The sequence below is a fragment of the Ammospiza caudacuta genome, chromosome 21 (genome assembly GCF_027887145.1).
Source record: "Ammospiza caudacuta isolate bAmmCau1 chromosome 21, bAmmCau1.pri, whole genome shotgun sequence".
Classification (NCBI taxonomy): domain Eukaryota; kingdom Metazoa; phylum Chordata; class Aves; order Passeriformes; family Passerellidae; genus Ammospiza; species Ammospiza caudacuta.
The window spans coordinates 9264532-9282693 of record NC_080613.1 but is presented as its reverse complement, the minus strand read 5'-3'; the positions used below and the strand labels follow the sequence as shown (position 1 = coordinate 9282693).

At 47.0% G+C, this 18162-nt stretch overlaps 1 protein-coding gene across 1 annotated transcript in view; it reads left to right on the top strand.

Annotated features, from left to right (window-relative positions):
• LOC131566863 (voltage-dependent N-type calcium channel subunit alpha-1B-like) overlaps nt 1-18162 on the top strand; it is a 317557-nt gene that overhangs the window by 145873 nt on the left and 153522 nt on the right. Inside the window, exon 7 of the mRNA XM_058818307.1 lies at nt 8648-8751. Within this exon, the coding sequence (XP_058674290.1) occupies nt 8648-8751 (104 nt within the window). The remainder of the gene's footprint in view (nt 1-8647; nt 8752-18162) is intronic.

The following is an 18162-nucleotide window of genomic DNA, read 5'->3' as shown; positions in this document are numbered from 1 at the left end:
GGTCAGTTCTCAGCATCCATAGGTCAGCACTTGAGAATTGGGATTTCTCTCACTGCCCTGCTGGGGAAGGTGGGAGCAGCTCACCTTTCCCCTGGCTGTGACCCAATTTCACCTCCTGGCAGGGTGGGGATTGCAGCAGAGACTCCTCAGCGCAGGGCTCAGTGGTGTTTCTGAGTCAGAAAGCTTACAGAATGTTTAAAAGATTAAAGCCTTTAAAAAAAAAAAAAAAAAAAAGGCTTTTTTCTCTTTCTGCTTTCATCATAAGGCAGGTTCCAGGTGCTCTTGTACATGCTTGAAATATTTTTAGTTTTATTCTTAGTAATTTCTATGTTCATTTAAATGTAAGAATAGGAGCAGATAGAAATAAATCACCCGTAAACAGCTTTGCTAATTATCAGAAATGGTGAGGAAGAGAGTTGTGAAAAATCAGACAGAGGGTGAAGAGAGTTCATCTCTCCAAGACAACTGAGAGTTCTCAATGCAAAAACACTTAACTAAGGGAATATTAGCCTTTAATTGCCCTGAATAAGTCAGGCTGTGCCATTGATTAAATTCTGTGAGTAAATCTAGGTGTGCTCTATTTTGTATTTTGATTAGAAACACGGTAAAAACAAATGGTTTGTGGTGTTTGGCTGTATCTGTCCAATTAAATCCTGTTATTAACCCCTAGTCAGGAAACATTTACATGGCAGCCCCTTAATTGTTTGTCTTTGACATTAAAGGTTATTTTGTGTGATGTTCCTTCCCCTCCCAAAGCAGCTCCTGCTCCCTTTGATGGAGTCACAGTGGGAGCTGCGGATGATCTGGTGAGCCTGAGGCTCCCTGGGGATGGGGAGCAAGAGCCAAAAGCAGGCAGAGACCCTGGGGAGCCAGGGAGGGGATGGGGATGGGCTGGGAGAAGGATGCTGGAGCAGGCCAGGCTTTTATGGGCATTTCCTGGTGATGGCATGGGGCTGGAGCACAGAGAAGCAACAAGAATGAGAATCCCAGATTGGTTTGGTGTTGGGAAGATGAAACAGGAAAGCCTTATAAATATGATTGTCTGGCAAAAGATTTTGAGAATATAGAAACTATAAGCAAGATAGAAATGAAAGCAAGCTTTGAGATACCTCAGTTACTGAACAACTGGAAAACAATGGTGTGGCCAGCTGAAGGTGATCCCCTTTTGATGGAACAACACCCTCTGCTTGCAGACAGGCCCAAGGGTCAGAGCAGACCCTACAGCTTGGCAGAAGGGGCCCAAAGAGGAGTTTGTAGGGTTTAAAATGTAACACAGGATGGTGATGTAATGATTCTTATAGGCTGTATGGAAATGCTATAGGATTTGTATCTTGTACTAGATTGGTTAGTGAGAATCAGAATATTCAACACAGAAGAAGATTTATTGTACTGTAATGGGAACTTTGCTCTCTTACCCTTTTTACTCCCTTACTCTCTTATCCTCTCATCCTCTCTCTCTCATCCTCTCTCCCCCTCTCTTCTCTCATTCCTGCTCTGAGCTGTGTTTGGCAGCTCCCAGCAGGGCCCTGCACCCAGGCCCTTTGCAATGAACCCCAAGTTCTAAGCCCAGGCTTCAGAAATCTCTCGTCTCTGTCCATCCCCACCATCCTACCCCCGACATTCCTACAGTTTGGGCTGGAAGAGACTTTAAAGCTCACCTCATTCCACCTCCACCATGGGCAGGGACACCTCCCACTATCCCACGTTGCTCCAAGCCCCATCCAAGCTGGCCTCGGGCACTTCCAGGGATGAGGAAATGCCCCTTGGAGCAGCCCTGGGAAGGTGGGCAATGGCCAGGGCTGCAGGACAGGAGATGAGAGGGGATAAAAGGGCATTTCTGGGCTCTGCAGCACAGTGCAAGCAGCAGTTGGCTGCTTTCAAGTGGATTGTTTCAAAGGGTATTTGGAATGAATTAATAACCAGACACAGTGTTAACAGGGTGAGCAGGGCCTGAGCAGCTCTGTGTGCCTGAGGCACAGAGTGAGGATTAACCCTGGCCCTGCTCTGCTTTTGGACACCTCACAAAGGCCTGCTGCTGGGAAGTGCTGTGTGCTGTGCTGGGGAATGCCCTGTTCTGCAGCTCAGGGCTTTAATCCCCTGCAGGACAGCAGCCTTTGGCTTCTGAGACTGCTACAGCTGCCAGAATTCCCCCCAGATCCCTGCACCCTGAGGAGTGGCTGTGCTGTCACTGCCTGGGGACACCAGCACTGGGCACAGAGGGAGGAGAGAGCCCCTGGGTGCTCAGAGCCAGTACAGTGATCCCTTAGGATTTGAGCTTTTATATTTTCCATACATTTGTAACCCTGCAGTTCTTTGGTGGATAACTCCAAACTCCACATTCAGTGTGAGCTGGTGCTTTCCCATTTGGGGCAGACACAACAATTCCTCTCCAGGCCTGGCAATCAAGGACACCTCACTGCCTCAGGCCCCAGAGATGGAAACAAAAGCGAGTTTTGGGGGAGCAAACTTGGGGTAAATGACTTCATTAGCTGAAGCTGTAATTGGCAGATTACCCCCCAATATGCAAATGGACCAAACTTATAAAAGTGTGAAAAACCTGTGACCCATCATTCGTTTTGGGTGTAGCCCCTGAGGGGCCGTGTCTGCCCTAAATGTACCTGAAGGCCCTTCAATAAATATTCCTGCTTTTTATTGCCTTAATTTTGTCTGGCCTCTGGTTTTAGATATCCCCAAAAAGGCAGCAATAGGGAGAGAACAGAGAAAGGCTGTCCTATGACACCCAGCTGTGGACAGGGACAGCAGCTCCAGGGTGGCCAATTGAGCAGAATTGCCTGGAATAGGCTGGAGAGAAGCTTTGGAGATTTAGGAACTGGGTGATGCCTCAGGTTTTGGCTTTTCTATTTTTCACATTCTGTGCTGCTTTAGTGTGTGGGTCTGGGCTTCACATCAGGGGATGGTGAGCTCTGTGCACAGAGCAGGGAGACAAAACAATTCCTGCTCCAGCTGGGCACCAAGGACAAATGATCCAAATCTCAGCCCAAGAGCACAAACCCCGTGGGCTGGAGAGAGAAAAACAAGCAGGGTGGGACTGCCTGGGCTAAAGCTGGAATGGGACAAGGAACTGCAAGGTGCAAATGGAGCAGAACTGATCCCAGGGAGAGACCCCGTGCCCGGCCGTGCATTTTGGGGCCATTTTGGTTCATCTTGGGTGCAGCCCTGGCTGGGCTCTTGTGCTGCCCAAGGTGGATCCATGGAGGCCTTTGAATAAATCCCTGCTTTATTCTTTAGCTCTGTCCAGCCTCTGTTCTAGGGCAGCCTGCACAAGGTATCAGGGGTATTTCAGTATTTTACCATGCTGGGTGTGTCTCTCTACGAGTGCCAGGTCAGGAGTGGGAGCAGCTGGGGCTGAGCAGAGCTCAGAATTTTAGGGAGAGCACTCCAGGGGTGCAGAGTCTGTGTGGGCTGTAGATGTTTGAGGTGAGATCACTGTGGCCCTGAAAGTGCCCCTCAGCTGCCTCAGTTTCCCTCTGTGCAGCTGTGGGAGCCCTGTGCTGTCACACTTAGGGGATGTGGATCTTTCCATGCTCGGGGCACTCCTGGGGCTGGGTGTGGGCACTGCTCAGGGGGTGCTTGTGAAGAGCCCCATGGCTGTTTTTAACCAGAAGGCTCAGGAGCAGTGTGAGAGCCCCCTGTGAGCCCCTCCTGAATTTCTGGCTGTAATTCTGGCACATTGTGTTGAGTATTTATTTTCTCTTGCCCTCCTGTTACATCTCTGTGGGCACAAGTGGCACTGACAGACTGCCAGACGTTACAGCAGTGAAATGTTGTAGCTGGAACATAAAAATTGATTTGATCTCTTGGCTCCTCCTGCTTAATGAGCGAGCCTGGAGCTCAGTGGCTCTGTGGATGAAGGGCTCAGGGCACACAGAGCTGCCTGTGAGACTCTGGGGGCTTTCCCTGGGGGAAGGAGTTTGGTTTTCCTGGCACCAAACAGGTTTTGAGTCATTAAAAGCCTCTCCCTGTGGCAGAGCTGAGGCTGTACCCTGTACTTGGGCTCCAGCTTGCTTGGGTGAGAAATGAGACTCACTTCCAGAACATTTAAAAGGTTTATTAAAACCTTACCAAAAATGCAACAGAAGACTGAATAGAGACAGTATTACAGCACTGGGAGCAGAGGATTTTTCCCACCATGTGCTCACCCACACAATGGTGGTTTCATCTTTTAACCCTTTAGCCCCCCCAAAGTTCTGTTCATTGACTCCCCCTTCACTGTCCAGTGGTGGAATTCACTTCCTTGTATCTTTTTTGGAGGTAACGAGTGACCCTCCCAAATGTCCCAAACCCAGGGCACCCCTGATAACAACCCCAGGGGGGTAAACAGTAAGTCTACGAAACTTCTCCTAACATATATACATGACATTTGCCTTTTAATTGTGGTAAAACACAACTATAAATCTATAAAATATAACTACAAATCTATAAAACAAAACCTATAAATCTATAAAACTTCTCCTAACATGTATACATAATATTTGCCTTTTAATTGTGATAAACATAACTATAAATCTACAAAACTTCTCTTAACATATATACATTATATTTGCCTTTTAATTGTGATAAAACAATAACTATAAAGCTATAAAACTTCTCCTACCATATATACAGGATATTTGCCTTTTAATTGTTATAAAACATAACTACAAATCTATAAAACTTCTCCTTACAGGAGATATTTGCCTTTTAATTGTGAGAGTCAACCGTGACAAATATGCAGGATATTTGCCTCTTAATTGTGAGAGTCAACCATGGCATTACTCATCTGTCACACTTGGGAGCACTGGGAAAGGTGCTGCACATCCAAGGAGTCTCTGCTTTCTCAGGAGCACTTTGTCACCAATTTTGCCTGGTGTTTGTCACCATATCCAAAGGGGAATTTGTCCTGGATCCTCGTGAGCGAGGCAGAGCAAACAGAGCCAGGCCCTGCCCTGCCCTGAGCAGGAGGTAACCCAGCAGATGCTCAGGGAAGGGTGGGTAATTGGTTGTATTTCAACACATTTGATTTTTAAGAGCTTTGATCGTGGCATGGAATTGTGGATCTGTCGCCAAGTTTGGGCTTCAAATGGAGAAATAAATGATAAATGATCACTTGGCAGCAGTGAACCCGCTGCACTCTCTTTGCATGTTTATGTGCTTTTCCCTTCTCCCATCTGTTCCCTCTTCCAGCCCCCCTTGGCTGCTGACAGCATTCCCAGCCTCACAGAACCATGGAATGTCATGAGCTGGAAGGGGCCATCGAGCCCTCCCGGGATGGGATCTGCTTGCTGCAACCAGAGATGTTTGATTGACCAGATGAGAGCTGAAGAACAGCCCCTAAATATAAAAGCCTAAATATGAAATTGCCCCAGACACTTCCCCATTCCTCCTTTTCTCTGTTTCCAGACAAATGATGCTGCAGGCAACACCTGGAATTGGCTTTACTTCATCCCTGTCATCATCAGTGGCTCCTTTTTCCCTCATGTTGGGAAGGAAGCACTGAGGATGAATTTCCATGTTCCCTCTGAGCCCATCTGCAGAGATGCAGGGCAGAAGGACAAGGAGAGAGCTGAAAGCAAAGAGAGAGAAGAATGGAAAGCTAAACCAGGGAATGAAGAATTGGGGTGGGATGTCAGCTATTCCAAAAGCCTTCAAAACCCTAATTGGGCAGCTCAGAGCCATCCCTGCATTTCTGCTCTGGACTGTTTCTCCTTAAATCCATTTGTCCCTCACCTTGAGCAGGGGGGGATTGTGGTGAGGTTGCTGAGTGCCCACTCCTCTCCTCTGAGTCACTGATCAACTGACACAGCCATTCCTGAGAGGTGTTTGCTATTTGGGGAGATGCTGGTCTCGTGTTTGATCCTGGAGGAAGGATTTGTGTACACATGCACCCTATTAACAAACCTTGGGGGCATTTACTTGTGTCAGAGCTCTAAATGTTATATATAAATTGTGGTATTCACATACACTTTGAACAGAGATCCATAATTCTCTCTCCCAGTGAGAAAGCTCAGAGAGAGAAAACAATTCTCATCTCTACTTGCTGCTGCTGTAGTTTGGCACATGTGGAATGTGTTATGGAGACTGTTTAGTGAAGAGAGTCTGTTAACTGGACTCTGCTGATGGTTGTTTGGACTGATTGACCAGTTGGGTCAAAGCTGTGTTGTGACTGTGTGGAAAGGGTCACAGGGTTTTCTTGAGTATTGTATAGTTTAGCATAGAATAGTTTAGTAGCATAGTATATAGTATGTAGTGTAATATAATATAACTTAATAAAGCAATTGCCTTCTCAATCATGGAGTCAGAGCACATTATTCCCTGATTGGGGGCTCCCTGCATTGATATATAAATGTTATAAATCACCTGTGAGAAATACTCTGACAGTTTGAGGTTTGCTGTTCATTGGGTAACTTCTCATACAGAGATTTTTGAGGTGGCCCCAGGTACATGCACAGCTGAGGTAAAACACAGTGAAAGTTCTTCCTTTTCTGATTCCTGCAAGCAAAATTATTCTTGGAAATATGACTGGGAACACTGGCCAAAAGCAGCACAGATAATAAGTTAAGGGCACCAATATCAGTTAGAATGAACACAGTTTTTGCCAGTTGGTGTTTGAGAGCAGTTTTTTGGGGAGGGAGCTGAGCTCAGCGTTCCTGGTTTTCTTTACCCTCTGCAGAAGGACAAGGAGAATGCAAGAGTTTCCTTGTATCAGTGCAATAATGTTATCACCTGTCAGAAATGCTGTGGTGTAGGCTTTGCCTGTTCATCAGGCGACTTCTTACACAGAGACTTTGCAGGTGGCACCAGGTACATGCATGGCTGAGGTAAAGCACATTTAAAACATTTCCTTCTGTGAATCCTGCAAGCAAAATTACTCTTGGGAATATGATTGGGAAGAGTGACCAAAAAGCATCACAGATAATAAGTTATAATAAGATATATATATATAAGATATATATAAGATAATAAGTTAAAGCATCAATATCAGAATTAATGCAGTTTTTGCCAGGTGGTGTTTGAGCTTTTCTCTGTAGGCTCTGCCTTTGGGCAGGGAGGTGAGCTCAGGGTTCCTGGGTTTTTTTTCACTCTCTGCAGGAGGGAGAAGGATGAGAAGAATGTGTTTAGGTCTTTACTTTCCTTTTTGCTCCCCTTCTCCCTTTCCTTCCACCCAACACCAGATCCTCAGATTGCTGCATTCTTCCCACACAAGAGAGGAATTTGCATTTTCCTCAGCACTGGGATTCTGTCAATGGCCATGTGGCATTTTCCTGTTCAGCACTTCCCCAAAGAGCTCCCTCGTGGCTGATGAATGCAGAAACTTTGTCATAAACTGCAGCACCCTCCCCTCCTGTTCATCTGCCACTGCTGCCTGCTCAGGGTGGGTTTGGCTGGCAGGAGCCCGAGGTGCTGAGTGAGCGATGTGGAATTCCAGCATTCCAGAGATCCTGGGTCTCTTGCAGACTCCTTGTCTGGGTGTGAGCAGATCCTGGGCTGAACTGCAGCCTGGCTTTAGGGAAGGCTGTGGTTCCCTGCTGGAGTGGCTCTGTTCAGGTGGAAATGTGGTGCTGGGAGTTAGAGCTGAGCTGGGGAGGGAGGAAGCTGCAGCAGGGAGCCTGCACAGGGCTAGGCCACCTAAAAATGGGGTTTGGTCCTGCAGCAGGGTCAGTCTGGAGCTGTGGAACTGTTTAGGTTGGAAAAGGCCTTTAAGGTCATTGTTCCCCAGCACTGATCCATGTCCCTACACTGCTTTTAAATCCCTTCAGGGATGGGACTCCACCACTGCCCTGGGCAGCTGTGCTGGGGCTGGGCAGCATTTCCATGAAGGAATTTTCCCCAATATCCAATCTAAACCTGCCCTGGCCCAGCCTGAGGCCGTTCCCTCTGCTCCTGTCCCTGTTCCCTGGAGCAGAGCCTGACCCCCGGCTGTCCCCTCCTGTCAGGAGCTGTGCAGAGCCACAAGGGCCCCCTGAGCCTCCTTTGCTCCAGGCTGAGCCCCTGCCCAGCTCCCTCAGCCCCTCCTGGGGCTCCAGCCCTTCCCTGGACACACTCCAGCCCCTCAAGGTCCTTCTTGAGGAGCCCAGGACTGGACACAGGATTTGAGGTGCCCCAGCACAGGGGTGGTCACTGCTCTGCTCCTGCTGGACACACCATGGTGGGACAGCCCAGGTGCCATTGGCCTGGGCACACCTGGGCTCATGCACAGCCACTGTTACAGCACTCCAGGGCCTTTTCCAGCTTTCCAGCCCCAGGCTGGAGCTGTGACCCAAGGACAGGATCCTTGCTGACCCTCAGGCCATGGTGTGACCCCATGATGTGACCCTCTACAGGACCTCCTGCCCTCCAGCACATACACATCCCACCCAGCCTGGTGTCACCTGTGAATTTCATCCCCTCACCAGGTCACTGACAGATAACAGAGGGATCTCCCCGCTAGAGCTGAGGAAAAACCATGGTATGGATGTTGGGACAAGCAATTCTTTAGCTGGAATTGCAGCTGGTGAACACAGCAGGACTGACCAGGACATCAGTGGTGGACACTCCTATGGAATTGCCAGGGATTGCCCTGCAGGTTCTGGGTGGTGTTTTCTCTCCAAGGTGAAATAATAATTGTGTTTTGTTTTTTTTTTGTTTTTTTTTTTTCATTTGTTTACAGACAAATGACGCTGCAGGAAACACCTGGAATTGGCTTTACTTCATCCCTCTCATCATCATTGGCTCTTTCTTCATGCTCAACTTGGTGCTGGGCGTCCTATCAGGGTAAGGCGCTCTGAATTTCTGTTCCCACCTGGGTATTAAAAGGGAAGATGTGTTGATTTTAGGGGGATATTACTGAGACAGATGGGTGACACATCCTGCTGTGTCCCCTTCCCACTCGTCCCACCCTGTCCTCTCCTTGCAGGGGGATATTTCTGTACAGCCCTAGGGTGGGGGGGACAGGCTGGTGAAAAACCCTGCACTGAGATGATTCTGAATCCTGATTTGTGGAATTACACTGATTTGGGGCAGTGCAGCCAACACTTCTGTGCTGCCTTGAAATGCCATCAGGGACCTGCTGGTGTGGAATGCTGGAATGGGACATGGAAATGTGGATAATGCATGTGGTGCTACTGTGCAGCCTTGGGAAGCTCAAAGTCAAGGCAATTAAAATATCTCAGGTTTGGGATTATTTTTGTTTTGTTTTTTTTTTTTTTGTTTTCTTGCATTGATTTTTTTGTTGACTTGTTTTGTTTGTTTGATCTCTGCCTGTTTGAGCTGATATCTGTATTTTGGGGACATGCTCATCCCTTGATGTTCAAACCCCAGGGGTCAGCCAGGGATTTGGTGTTTGTTGCAGCTGAGTTTTGGGTTTGGACCTTTGTAGGAATCAAGGTGCCAAATCTGAAGCTGAAACATTCCCAGAATCTGGGGAGATGTGACCTGGAATTAACACACTCCAGGACTATAAAGCTCTCAGACTTTGGCATCTCATTCTGCACTGAATTTCTTCTTAGATCATGCAGACAATTGAGATCTTAGAGATGTATTAATACCTGGATTTTTTCCTGCCTCTTGGCAGCAAGGGAAGAAAAAATTAGTTGTTGCTGAGATGTGGTAAAGGCCCTTCAGTGCTGCACCTTTCCTCTTCTTTTTTTGAGTGGCTGGAGAAAGGAAAGTGTTTTCCAAAGAACATATCAATGCTGATTTGTATTATTTTGTAATTATTTTCCTTCTCAAAGCACAGGCTGTGGGCAGCAGAGCAGTGGTGTTTGAGGAGGGGAGAGGGCTGTGGGTGAGGCTTGTGTCACACCCTTCACTGCAGGAATAATCATCACGATCAATATAAATCCATTGATAACTGATCAGCAACTGACCAAAGCTATCTATAACTGATCAACAACTGGCCAAATCTATTTGTAACTGATCAATAACTGACCAAAGCCATTAATAATTGAACAAACCCATTTATAGGGCATCCTGGTGTACCAGAGGCTTTGTCTGATGGCTGATTTTCAGGGCTTACCCCAGCAGGGCTGAATGTGGTTCATTAGGTGCCTCATCTACCTTGTTCCACAGTGGGATTTAAACCAACCCAAAATCCTGCAGGCTGCTGCTCCTTTGTGCTGGAATCAAAGGGGTTTGGTGAGCAGGAGATGGAGACCTGTGTCTGACTCTCCTGAAAGCCTCTTGTTGCTTGGGGCAAAATATGAATATTATATAAATGTGTATCTCCTCATAAAAACACAGCTCTGTGCAGGATTCCCTTTGTTAGTGGTGAGGATGAGAAAATCTTCCTCACAGAAGGGAGCCTTTAATTTCTGTTTCACAGAGTGGTTTGACGTCCTTGCCTGGAATAATTCCTGGGGAGAGGCTGAGGAAATAAACATCACAGCACAGGTGTGGAGCACAGGGCTCCTGGTGGGCTTGGAGCTGCTGAGCAGAGAAGGAAAAAGATATAAAATGTATAAAAAACCTTCCCAGTGAGGATGGGGAGGCCCGAGAAGCTGTGGCTGCCCCTTGGCAGTGTCCAAGGACAGGTTGGACAGGGCTTGGGGCAGCCTGGGACAGTGGAGCTGTCCCTGCCATGGCAGGGCTGGAATGGGATGAGCTTTAAAGTCCTTTTAAACCCAGACCATTCCATGATTCTATATCTGAATGGAGGAGTGATAGAAGACACCAGAAAAAAGGAAAGCCCCTCAGAAAGCAGAGTCTGTTGTCAATGTGTTCTGCCGCCAAAAGCCCATACAGCATCATGGAAAAAAAAAGGAAAAAAAAGAGAAATTTAATCTGGAGTTGTTGTTTGCCTGGGTTTCTGCATGGAGAAGTTGATTTCCACAGGACAGAGCTTCACTCAAGGACATAAAGCCATCACATCCCAGGGACAGGAGCAGCTCCAGCTCCTGCTCCAAGCCCTGTCCAACCTTGCCTAAATCAAAAATGACAACAAATTATTGAGCTTCCTCCTAAATTGTGCAGAATTCTGTCATAAATCTTGATGGAATTTTCTGCTTTTCTGGAATTCGTGAATCCGTATTAACACTGAGCAGATACCAGTTGTGAATGGGTTTGACTCCTGGGTTTTTCTGTTTGAGGAAATCTTGGAAAACTGACCCTGTTGGGATGCCCAGAATCACCTGCACCCAAAATATGCAACAAGAGATGAAACCTGTGTTTAAATAAAGGGCAAACAACCTCCCCTCTCTGCTGATTCTCCTGGAATCACGGGACAGGATGAGAGGAAATGGCCTCAAGCTGTGCTGTGGGTTGGGTATAAGAAGAGTTTTTTCATGGAAAGGCTTGGGGAACATTGGAATGGGCTGCCCAAGGTGTCAGCATCCCTGGAAATGTTCAAAAACCGTGTGGAAGTGGCACTTGAGGCCATGGCTGATGGTTGGATTTGCTGATTTTAGAGGCTTTTTCCTATCTGAAGGATTCCATGATTCTGTAAGCAGCAAAGGCAGGAAAGTGATGGGAATTGTGGAAGTTTGGAAAAGACAGAATATAGAAATGAGCCCCAGTCTCGGGCCCCAGCTGGATTCCTGTTGGATGCTGGGCTGAACCTGCTCACCCCAGTGCCAAAGGTGGGGCTCTGACTGGGGAAACTGGGATCAGCTCCCCCTTGCCAGGCTGGATTGCACTGGAAAATACAGAAATTGTGTCACAGAAATACAGGAAATACAGGGAATTCTGTGTTGTTTTCCAGGGGGATTGAGATTTCCTGGAGTGGTGCAGTGGTCAAGGGAGCTGTGATTGAAGCAGCTCCTGAAATCCAGGGAGTTTGGTTGGTTTTTATGGAATATCTGGGGCTCTCCAGCAGGACTCAGCATCCACTAGAGCAGTGGTTTTGTGTCCCTTGTAAGGGATTTTCCTCCTTGCTCCTCACTTTGTACTCCCCCCTTTCTATTTTCCTTCCCTGATGCTTGATTCTTCTGTGAACCAAGAAAGCTCAGCAGCCCTGCAGAACCCAATAGAGCAGAAAAATACAGATTATTTCCTTCTGCAGAGCTTTTGCTCTGTGTCACAGCTGATTTGGGAGCTCAGGACTGCACAGGGCCAGAAGAGCAGGAGCAGGGAGAAATTCCTCTCCCTTTTGCTACCAGTAACATCCAGGAGCTCATTTCCTTCTGCTTGTGACCTGTGGAATTCAGAGCATGGCTGTGTTCTGCCCATCCATGTGCTGGGAATTGTGCTGGGTGACTCCCCAGTCACAGACACACACAAAAGGGGGGAAAATATAAATGATAAAAATAAATAATTGAAAACCAGGTGAAATTAGAAGATTTGACACCTTCTTCAAGTTTTTCTGGCCCATCCCTCCAGGCCCTTGGGTGAATCTATCCCTGTTTCAAAAGCTGGGGCACCTTACTTCCCAAAAATTGAGGTGGCATTTTCTAAGAGTGGAAAAACTGCAGTGGTGAAAATATTTAGGTATTTGTGTCTATAATGTATTTCCCTTGGAACATCTTTCTGTGCTGACTGCAGTGGGAGGTTAGCTTTATTAAATCATTTGTAAACTCTTCATTTGTGATCTAGGTAGCAATACAGGGGAATACAACTTTTCCACCAAAAAAAAAAAAACCACCAAAAAAACAACAAAAAAACCCCCAAAACAACAACAAAGATTGGCTGCCTCTGGTGGCACCACGAGATTGTTCTGACTGCAAGACATGGCAGGAGGTGCTGACCCCAGCTGCCCTCCTGCATCCCTCAAACCCAAGCTCATTTGCTGCTTAGGATGTCACAGCTTCCTTCTGGCCACAAAACACCCTGGGATGATCCCCAGGAATTTTTTATTGAACTCTGCCCATGGTTTGCGGCCAGCAGGGAAAAACCCCCACATGCAGTTGAGAAGTGCTGCCCCACAGTGAATATTTTTCTGATTTAATTCTGGTTTATTGCCCTGTGCCCCCAAGGACTGGGCACCTCATCCTCAACCCCTTCCCCATCCCAGCCCCTGTGGCAGCAGCTCTCTGGCCACAGAGAGAAACACAGACTTTCCCAGACATCAAAGTGGGAAAGGCTGTGAGAAGATCAGAGAAAAGAAAGAGAAACAATTCTTATCTTAACCTGCTGCACCTGTTGTTGTGCACATGTGGAATGTGTTATGGAGATTTGTTCACCAAAGGGTGGTTTCTTAATTAGCCAGTGGTGATGGTGTTTTAAGTAAAGGACCAATTTAAAAACCTGTAAAAAACCACCTGTAAAAAACAAGGTATAAAAGTATGGCTTTCTTAAAAAGATTATTAATAGTCTTCTGAAATACATTAAATCTATGTCAATTATTACCTGGCCAGGGACCCATTGCCCCAACATAACCCAAACCCAACTCCATCTTCATCTCCATCCTCAACCTAACCCCATCCCAACCCCAACCCCATCCTCATCCCAACCCTATCCCAAGCCCAACCTCATCCCCATCCTCATCCCATCCCATCCCATCCCATCCCATCCCATCCCATCCCATCCCATCCCATCCCCACTTTGTTTTCCCAGTGTTCCCTCCCTCAGCAGCCCCTTCAATGCTGTTTTTCTCCTCCTGCTGCTGTTCCCCTCCCAGCTCCCAGCATTTCCCACAGCCTGCTGGGATTATGGGGTTTCCTACAGCTTGGGTATTAATTTTTCCTGCTAATGAGCTGCATGATGCCACACAATACATTGCTGAACTGTTTTGATGCTTTGGATTACACAATGCAAAGAGGATAAACGTTATCCTGGGATGCTGGGAGGAAGATGATTGAACTTATTTCAAGGCTAAGTGCTTTTTGGCACGGACCCAGGCTGGGGGAGTGCTGAGGGGGGCGAGACAGCCGGAATTCTGGCCAGAGAGGCCACGCTCCCAGAGTGATGCATTGGGATCCTGGGAGTCTGCGCCTCTGGAGTGTGAAAAACGCTGCTTGTCATGTCCTCAAATATTTATGGTGAAGCCTGAGGTATTTCCAGCCCAGGCAGTGCAGAGTGATGGTTGCTGCCAGGGTTTACTCATCTGGCTGTGAGAGCCGAGCTGGAGCCGCTCTGTGAGGCCCGGGTTGTGCTTTCCTCAGAACTGCTCTGTCCTGGGTGTGCCACACCTCTGGTTTGTGGGATCACCTGGGGCAGGTAATGCCTTTTTCAGCCTACTTAAAAAGAGAGGCCAGACAAAATTAAGGGAATAAAAAGCAGTTATATTTATTGAAAGCCTTCAGGTACATTTAGGGCAGGCAAACCCCTCCAGGGCCTACACCCAAAAATGGATGATGGTTTCACAGGTTTCACACTTTTATAAGTTTGGCCCATTATTGGGGGTTAATCTGCCAATTACAGCTTCAGGTAATGAAGTCATTCACCCCAAGTTTGCTCCCCCCAAACTCACTTTTGTTTCCATCTCTGGAGCCTGAGGCAGTGAGGTGTCCTTGATTGCCAGGCCTGGAGAGGAATTGTTGTGTCTGCCCCAAATGGGAAAGCAGCAGCTCACACTGGGTGTGGAGTTTGGAGTTATCCACCAAAGAACTGCAGGATTACAAATGTATGGAAAATATAAAAGCTCAAATCCTAAGGGATCACAGGGACTCTGGGGAGATGTTTGGGATGGGTGCAGCAGCTCTGTGCAAGTGAGAGCCTGGCAGGGCACACAGCCCCAGCTGTGCTGGCACCTTGAGGGGACAAAGGGCAGGGAAAAAGGGGTTTAATTCTTTTTATCACCCTTTTCTGAGCAGTCTGGTGCTTGATCCCACTGTACACTTTCCCTGTGCTGTGCTCCAGGCTCCCTGGGGGATCTCTGTGTCTCTGCTGTCCTGGGGTCACTGAGGGTTTTGTGGTATTGGAGCAGCCCCATCCCCACCTCCCTGACCTTAGCTGCTTGCCCTGCTGAATTTCATGACAAGTTTTCCCATCCTGAGGACTTTTGCCAGATTGAGATCATAAAACCTCTGCCTGCAAGACGTGCAGAGGCTGGAGGAGAGCGGTGCTGATTAATTTGTCACAATGGCGAAGTGTTCTTGTGTCCTCCTTCCCCTCATTACAGAGACAATCCTTCATTTGTTCCCAGTGCACTGGTGCCTGCTGTGATCTGACTTTGCCTGGTGTTAATTATTTGCAGCAGAAGAGCTGCATCATGGAAACAGATGAGATTCTGGCTTCCTCCTTGCTTTTAGTCTGTTCCAAGGCTGTGCTTAAAAGGGACGAGAAAGAGAAGAAAAAAGCAGAATTCTTTTTTCCCTTTTTCTTTGCTCATCACCCTTTTTAACAAAGCCATCATTGCAAACATGAAATGAGGGAGAAATGTTTCTTTCCTGGTTTCTTGCTAGAGGGACAGAGAGCAGTGACTGATCCTGCTGAATGTGGGTCCTTTGCTCCTTCTGTGATTTTGGTTAGTCCAGGAGAGCTGCACTTCCTTTATTTGCCCTTCTCTTGAGCCACAATGGAAATCAAAGCCTGGAATACAAAAATAATACAGAGGAGACCTAAATTTGAATTTCATGGGGACTCTGCTTTGTCCTGGGAGTGGAAACTTGAACAGAACCAGAGGTTCATCCTGCAATTGCAGCAGGCTGAAGCGAGGAGATAAATGAGGCTTTGAACTCCTTTTTCTCCCTTTGTCAGTGCCTCCTTCCAGCCAGGTTTGCCCAGCTGTGGCACTTGCAGTTCTCAAATCAGATTTTGGGGAATCAAAATCAAATTGGCACAAGCTGAATGGACAGACAAAGGAAAGGAGGGCGAAAGATGGATTGAAGGCTTCACCTCTGTGCTGTTCCCTTCTCTCCCCAGAAATACAGAACATTTCCCATCTCTGGCCTGCATTTGAAGCTCTTGTTGCAGTGATTAAAGTGACTCTGAAGCCTGCCTGGGTGCTCAGAGATCATTCTCTCCAGATACTCCCATCCCTTATCAGCTGCTGTAGAGAGCTGAGATTTCCCCTCTTTAGAGCAATGAGGAGGGAGCAGCTCTCCCTGTGCAGGATTGATGGGTCCAGTGCTTATTCCTCAGTACTGGACATTGGGATAGGTTAAGCAGCTCTTTGGGCTCAGTCTGGACCTTTCATAGTGGGATCCTGGGTGGCTGCAGCTCCTCCAGGTGAAATAGAAACACACATGTGTTTCTTGGGGTGGCTGAGGAGCCACAGAGCTTTGTCAGCTCAGGCCCTCTAGGCTTTCCTTCTTTAATAAACTCTGACTTTTCAGCAAACTGCAGTAAAACTTATCTTAGAGGTGCCAACTGTCACCAGGACAAAGGAATTCTAAAAAAATTCTGGCTTTTCAGGTGAATCCATTGTTTGGTTTCCTCTCATTCCAGCAGTTTTCAGTGTGCTCTCTCTGTGCCCCATGGATGGGCTTCCTTTCACCTCCCTCAGGTGTTTCCCTGCCCAAATGAGGTGCATTTCCATGCTTTTCCTTGTTGTCCCATGGGGCCTTTCCAATCAAGATGCTTTGCCTATGTTCAGTGGTGACCTGGTCCTGATTTTTAGAACTATTTGAAACCAGTGATTTAACAATACACCACGTTCATCTCTATTCATGTTTTCAGAGCAGTAAGTCAGAGGCATCAAATTATTTTTAGTTTTGCCTGCAGATTTCTGAGGATTTTGTCTGTGGATGAGAATAATCAAAGTCAGCTCATCCTGAACTTTTCCTGATCTTGCTGTGGTAAAGAACTGATGTTATGGGGAATAAATCCATGTTTTTACTGCTCTCCTGTCATTCTGTTTGCAGCCCTCATGGGTGCAAAGTGCCAGCTAAGATTTGCCCTCTGGGGTTTGCACCTTCCCAGCTCTGGGTCATGTAGGCAGCTGGAAATTGCACTGCTATTTTTTATATATATATGCACTATACTATATTATACTAAACTATATTATATTACATTATATTATATTACGGAAAATCATATACTAAAACTATATTAAAGAAAGAGAAAGGAGACATCAGAAGGCTAGAAAAGAATGAATAATCAAAACCTGTGACAGACTCAGAGTCTGACACAGCTGGACTGGGATTGGTCATTAATTAAAAACAATTCACATGGAAACAATCAAAGATGCACCTGTTGGTAAGCAACCTCTAAACCACATTCCAAGCAATCAGATAATTATTGTTTACATTACTTTTCTGAGGCTTCTCACCTTCTCAGGAGAAAAGTCCTGGCAAAGGGATTTTTCAGAAAATATCAGTGACAGCTCCTGAGGTGCCACCTGCCATCCATTGCTTTCTGGAATCCTTGTTCCTCCAGGCAGACCTGACTGTCCCCACAGCTCCTGAGGTGTCACCTGCCATCCATTGCTTTATCAATCCTTATTTTTCCAGGTGTTGCAGTATATTTGCAAGGGCTAGGCCATAGTGCGCAGCCAGCCTGCTTCTGAGTTTGTTTTCAAAGCCTCAGGAATTCGTCAAGGCTACTGGAACATAAATTGTGCTCAGTTAAGAAAGAAGAGGCTGAAAAACAGACTACCAAGACAGCAAGAACTGGATAACAGAGGGCTGTGAAACATCTGTACTGTAACCAATCACATACTGTAAGAAATGCAGGCAGAAAATGAGTAAACACAAAGGCACCAATCAAGAATTGTGTACTTAGTAGTTTGTATAATCTATAAGAATGTGTGCAAGGTAAACAAGAAATGGCTTCTGCTTTTGGTCAGAAGTTCAGGAGTCCTGGATTTCCCACATCCAGTTAGGACTGGCTGTCCCCGTGTCCCGTGAGGTGTCACTGCCATCCAATGCTTTATCAATCATTGTTTTTCCAAGCAGGACTGGCTGTCCCCATGCCTCCTGAGATGCCATTTGCCATCCAGTCCCAACTTTATGCAATCCTTGGATGTACTCGTGCAGGAGAACAAGCCAGTCCTAAAACTCACTGGATTTTTTTTTTTATGTTAATTTATGAAAATCCGAAAGTTCTTCTCAGCTGCTTTCCAGGAGTGGCAGGCTGATCCTTCCAAGATCTGCTGCTTTCTCAGCAGCACTTCAGCTCCGGGGATGGCGGCTGCTCTGCTGTGTAGAGTCGGAGATTTCCTGAGATCTGAACGTGGGATCCTTCTCAATGAGGAGCTAATTACCTGTGCTGTAATTACGAGTCGCTAATCACCAGCACTATTAGCGCAGGGATGACAGCGGTGCTGTCTCATCTCTCTCTGCCTCTTCCCCGCCTGTGGGAAGCGTTTCTGGCTGATTTCTGAGCAGCAAACCTGAATTGCAGAGGTTTGAGGATGCCATCAGTCTTGCA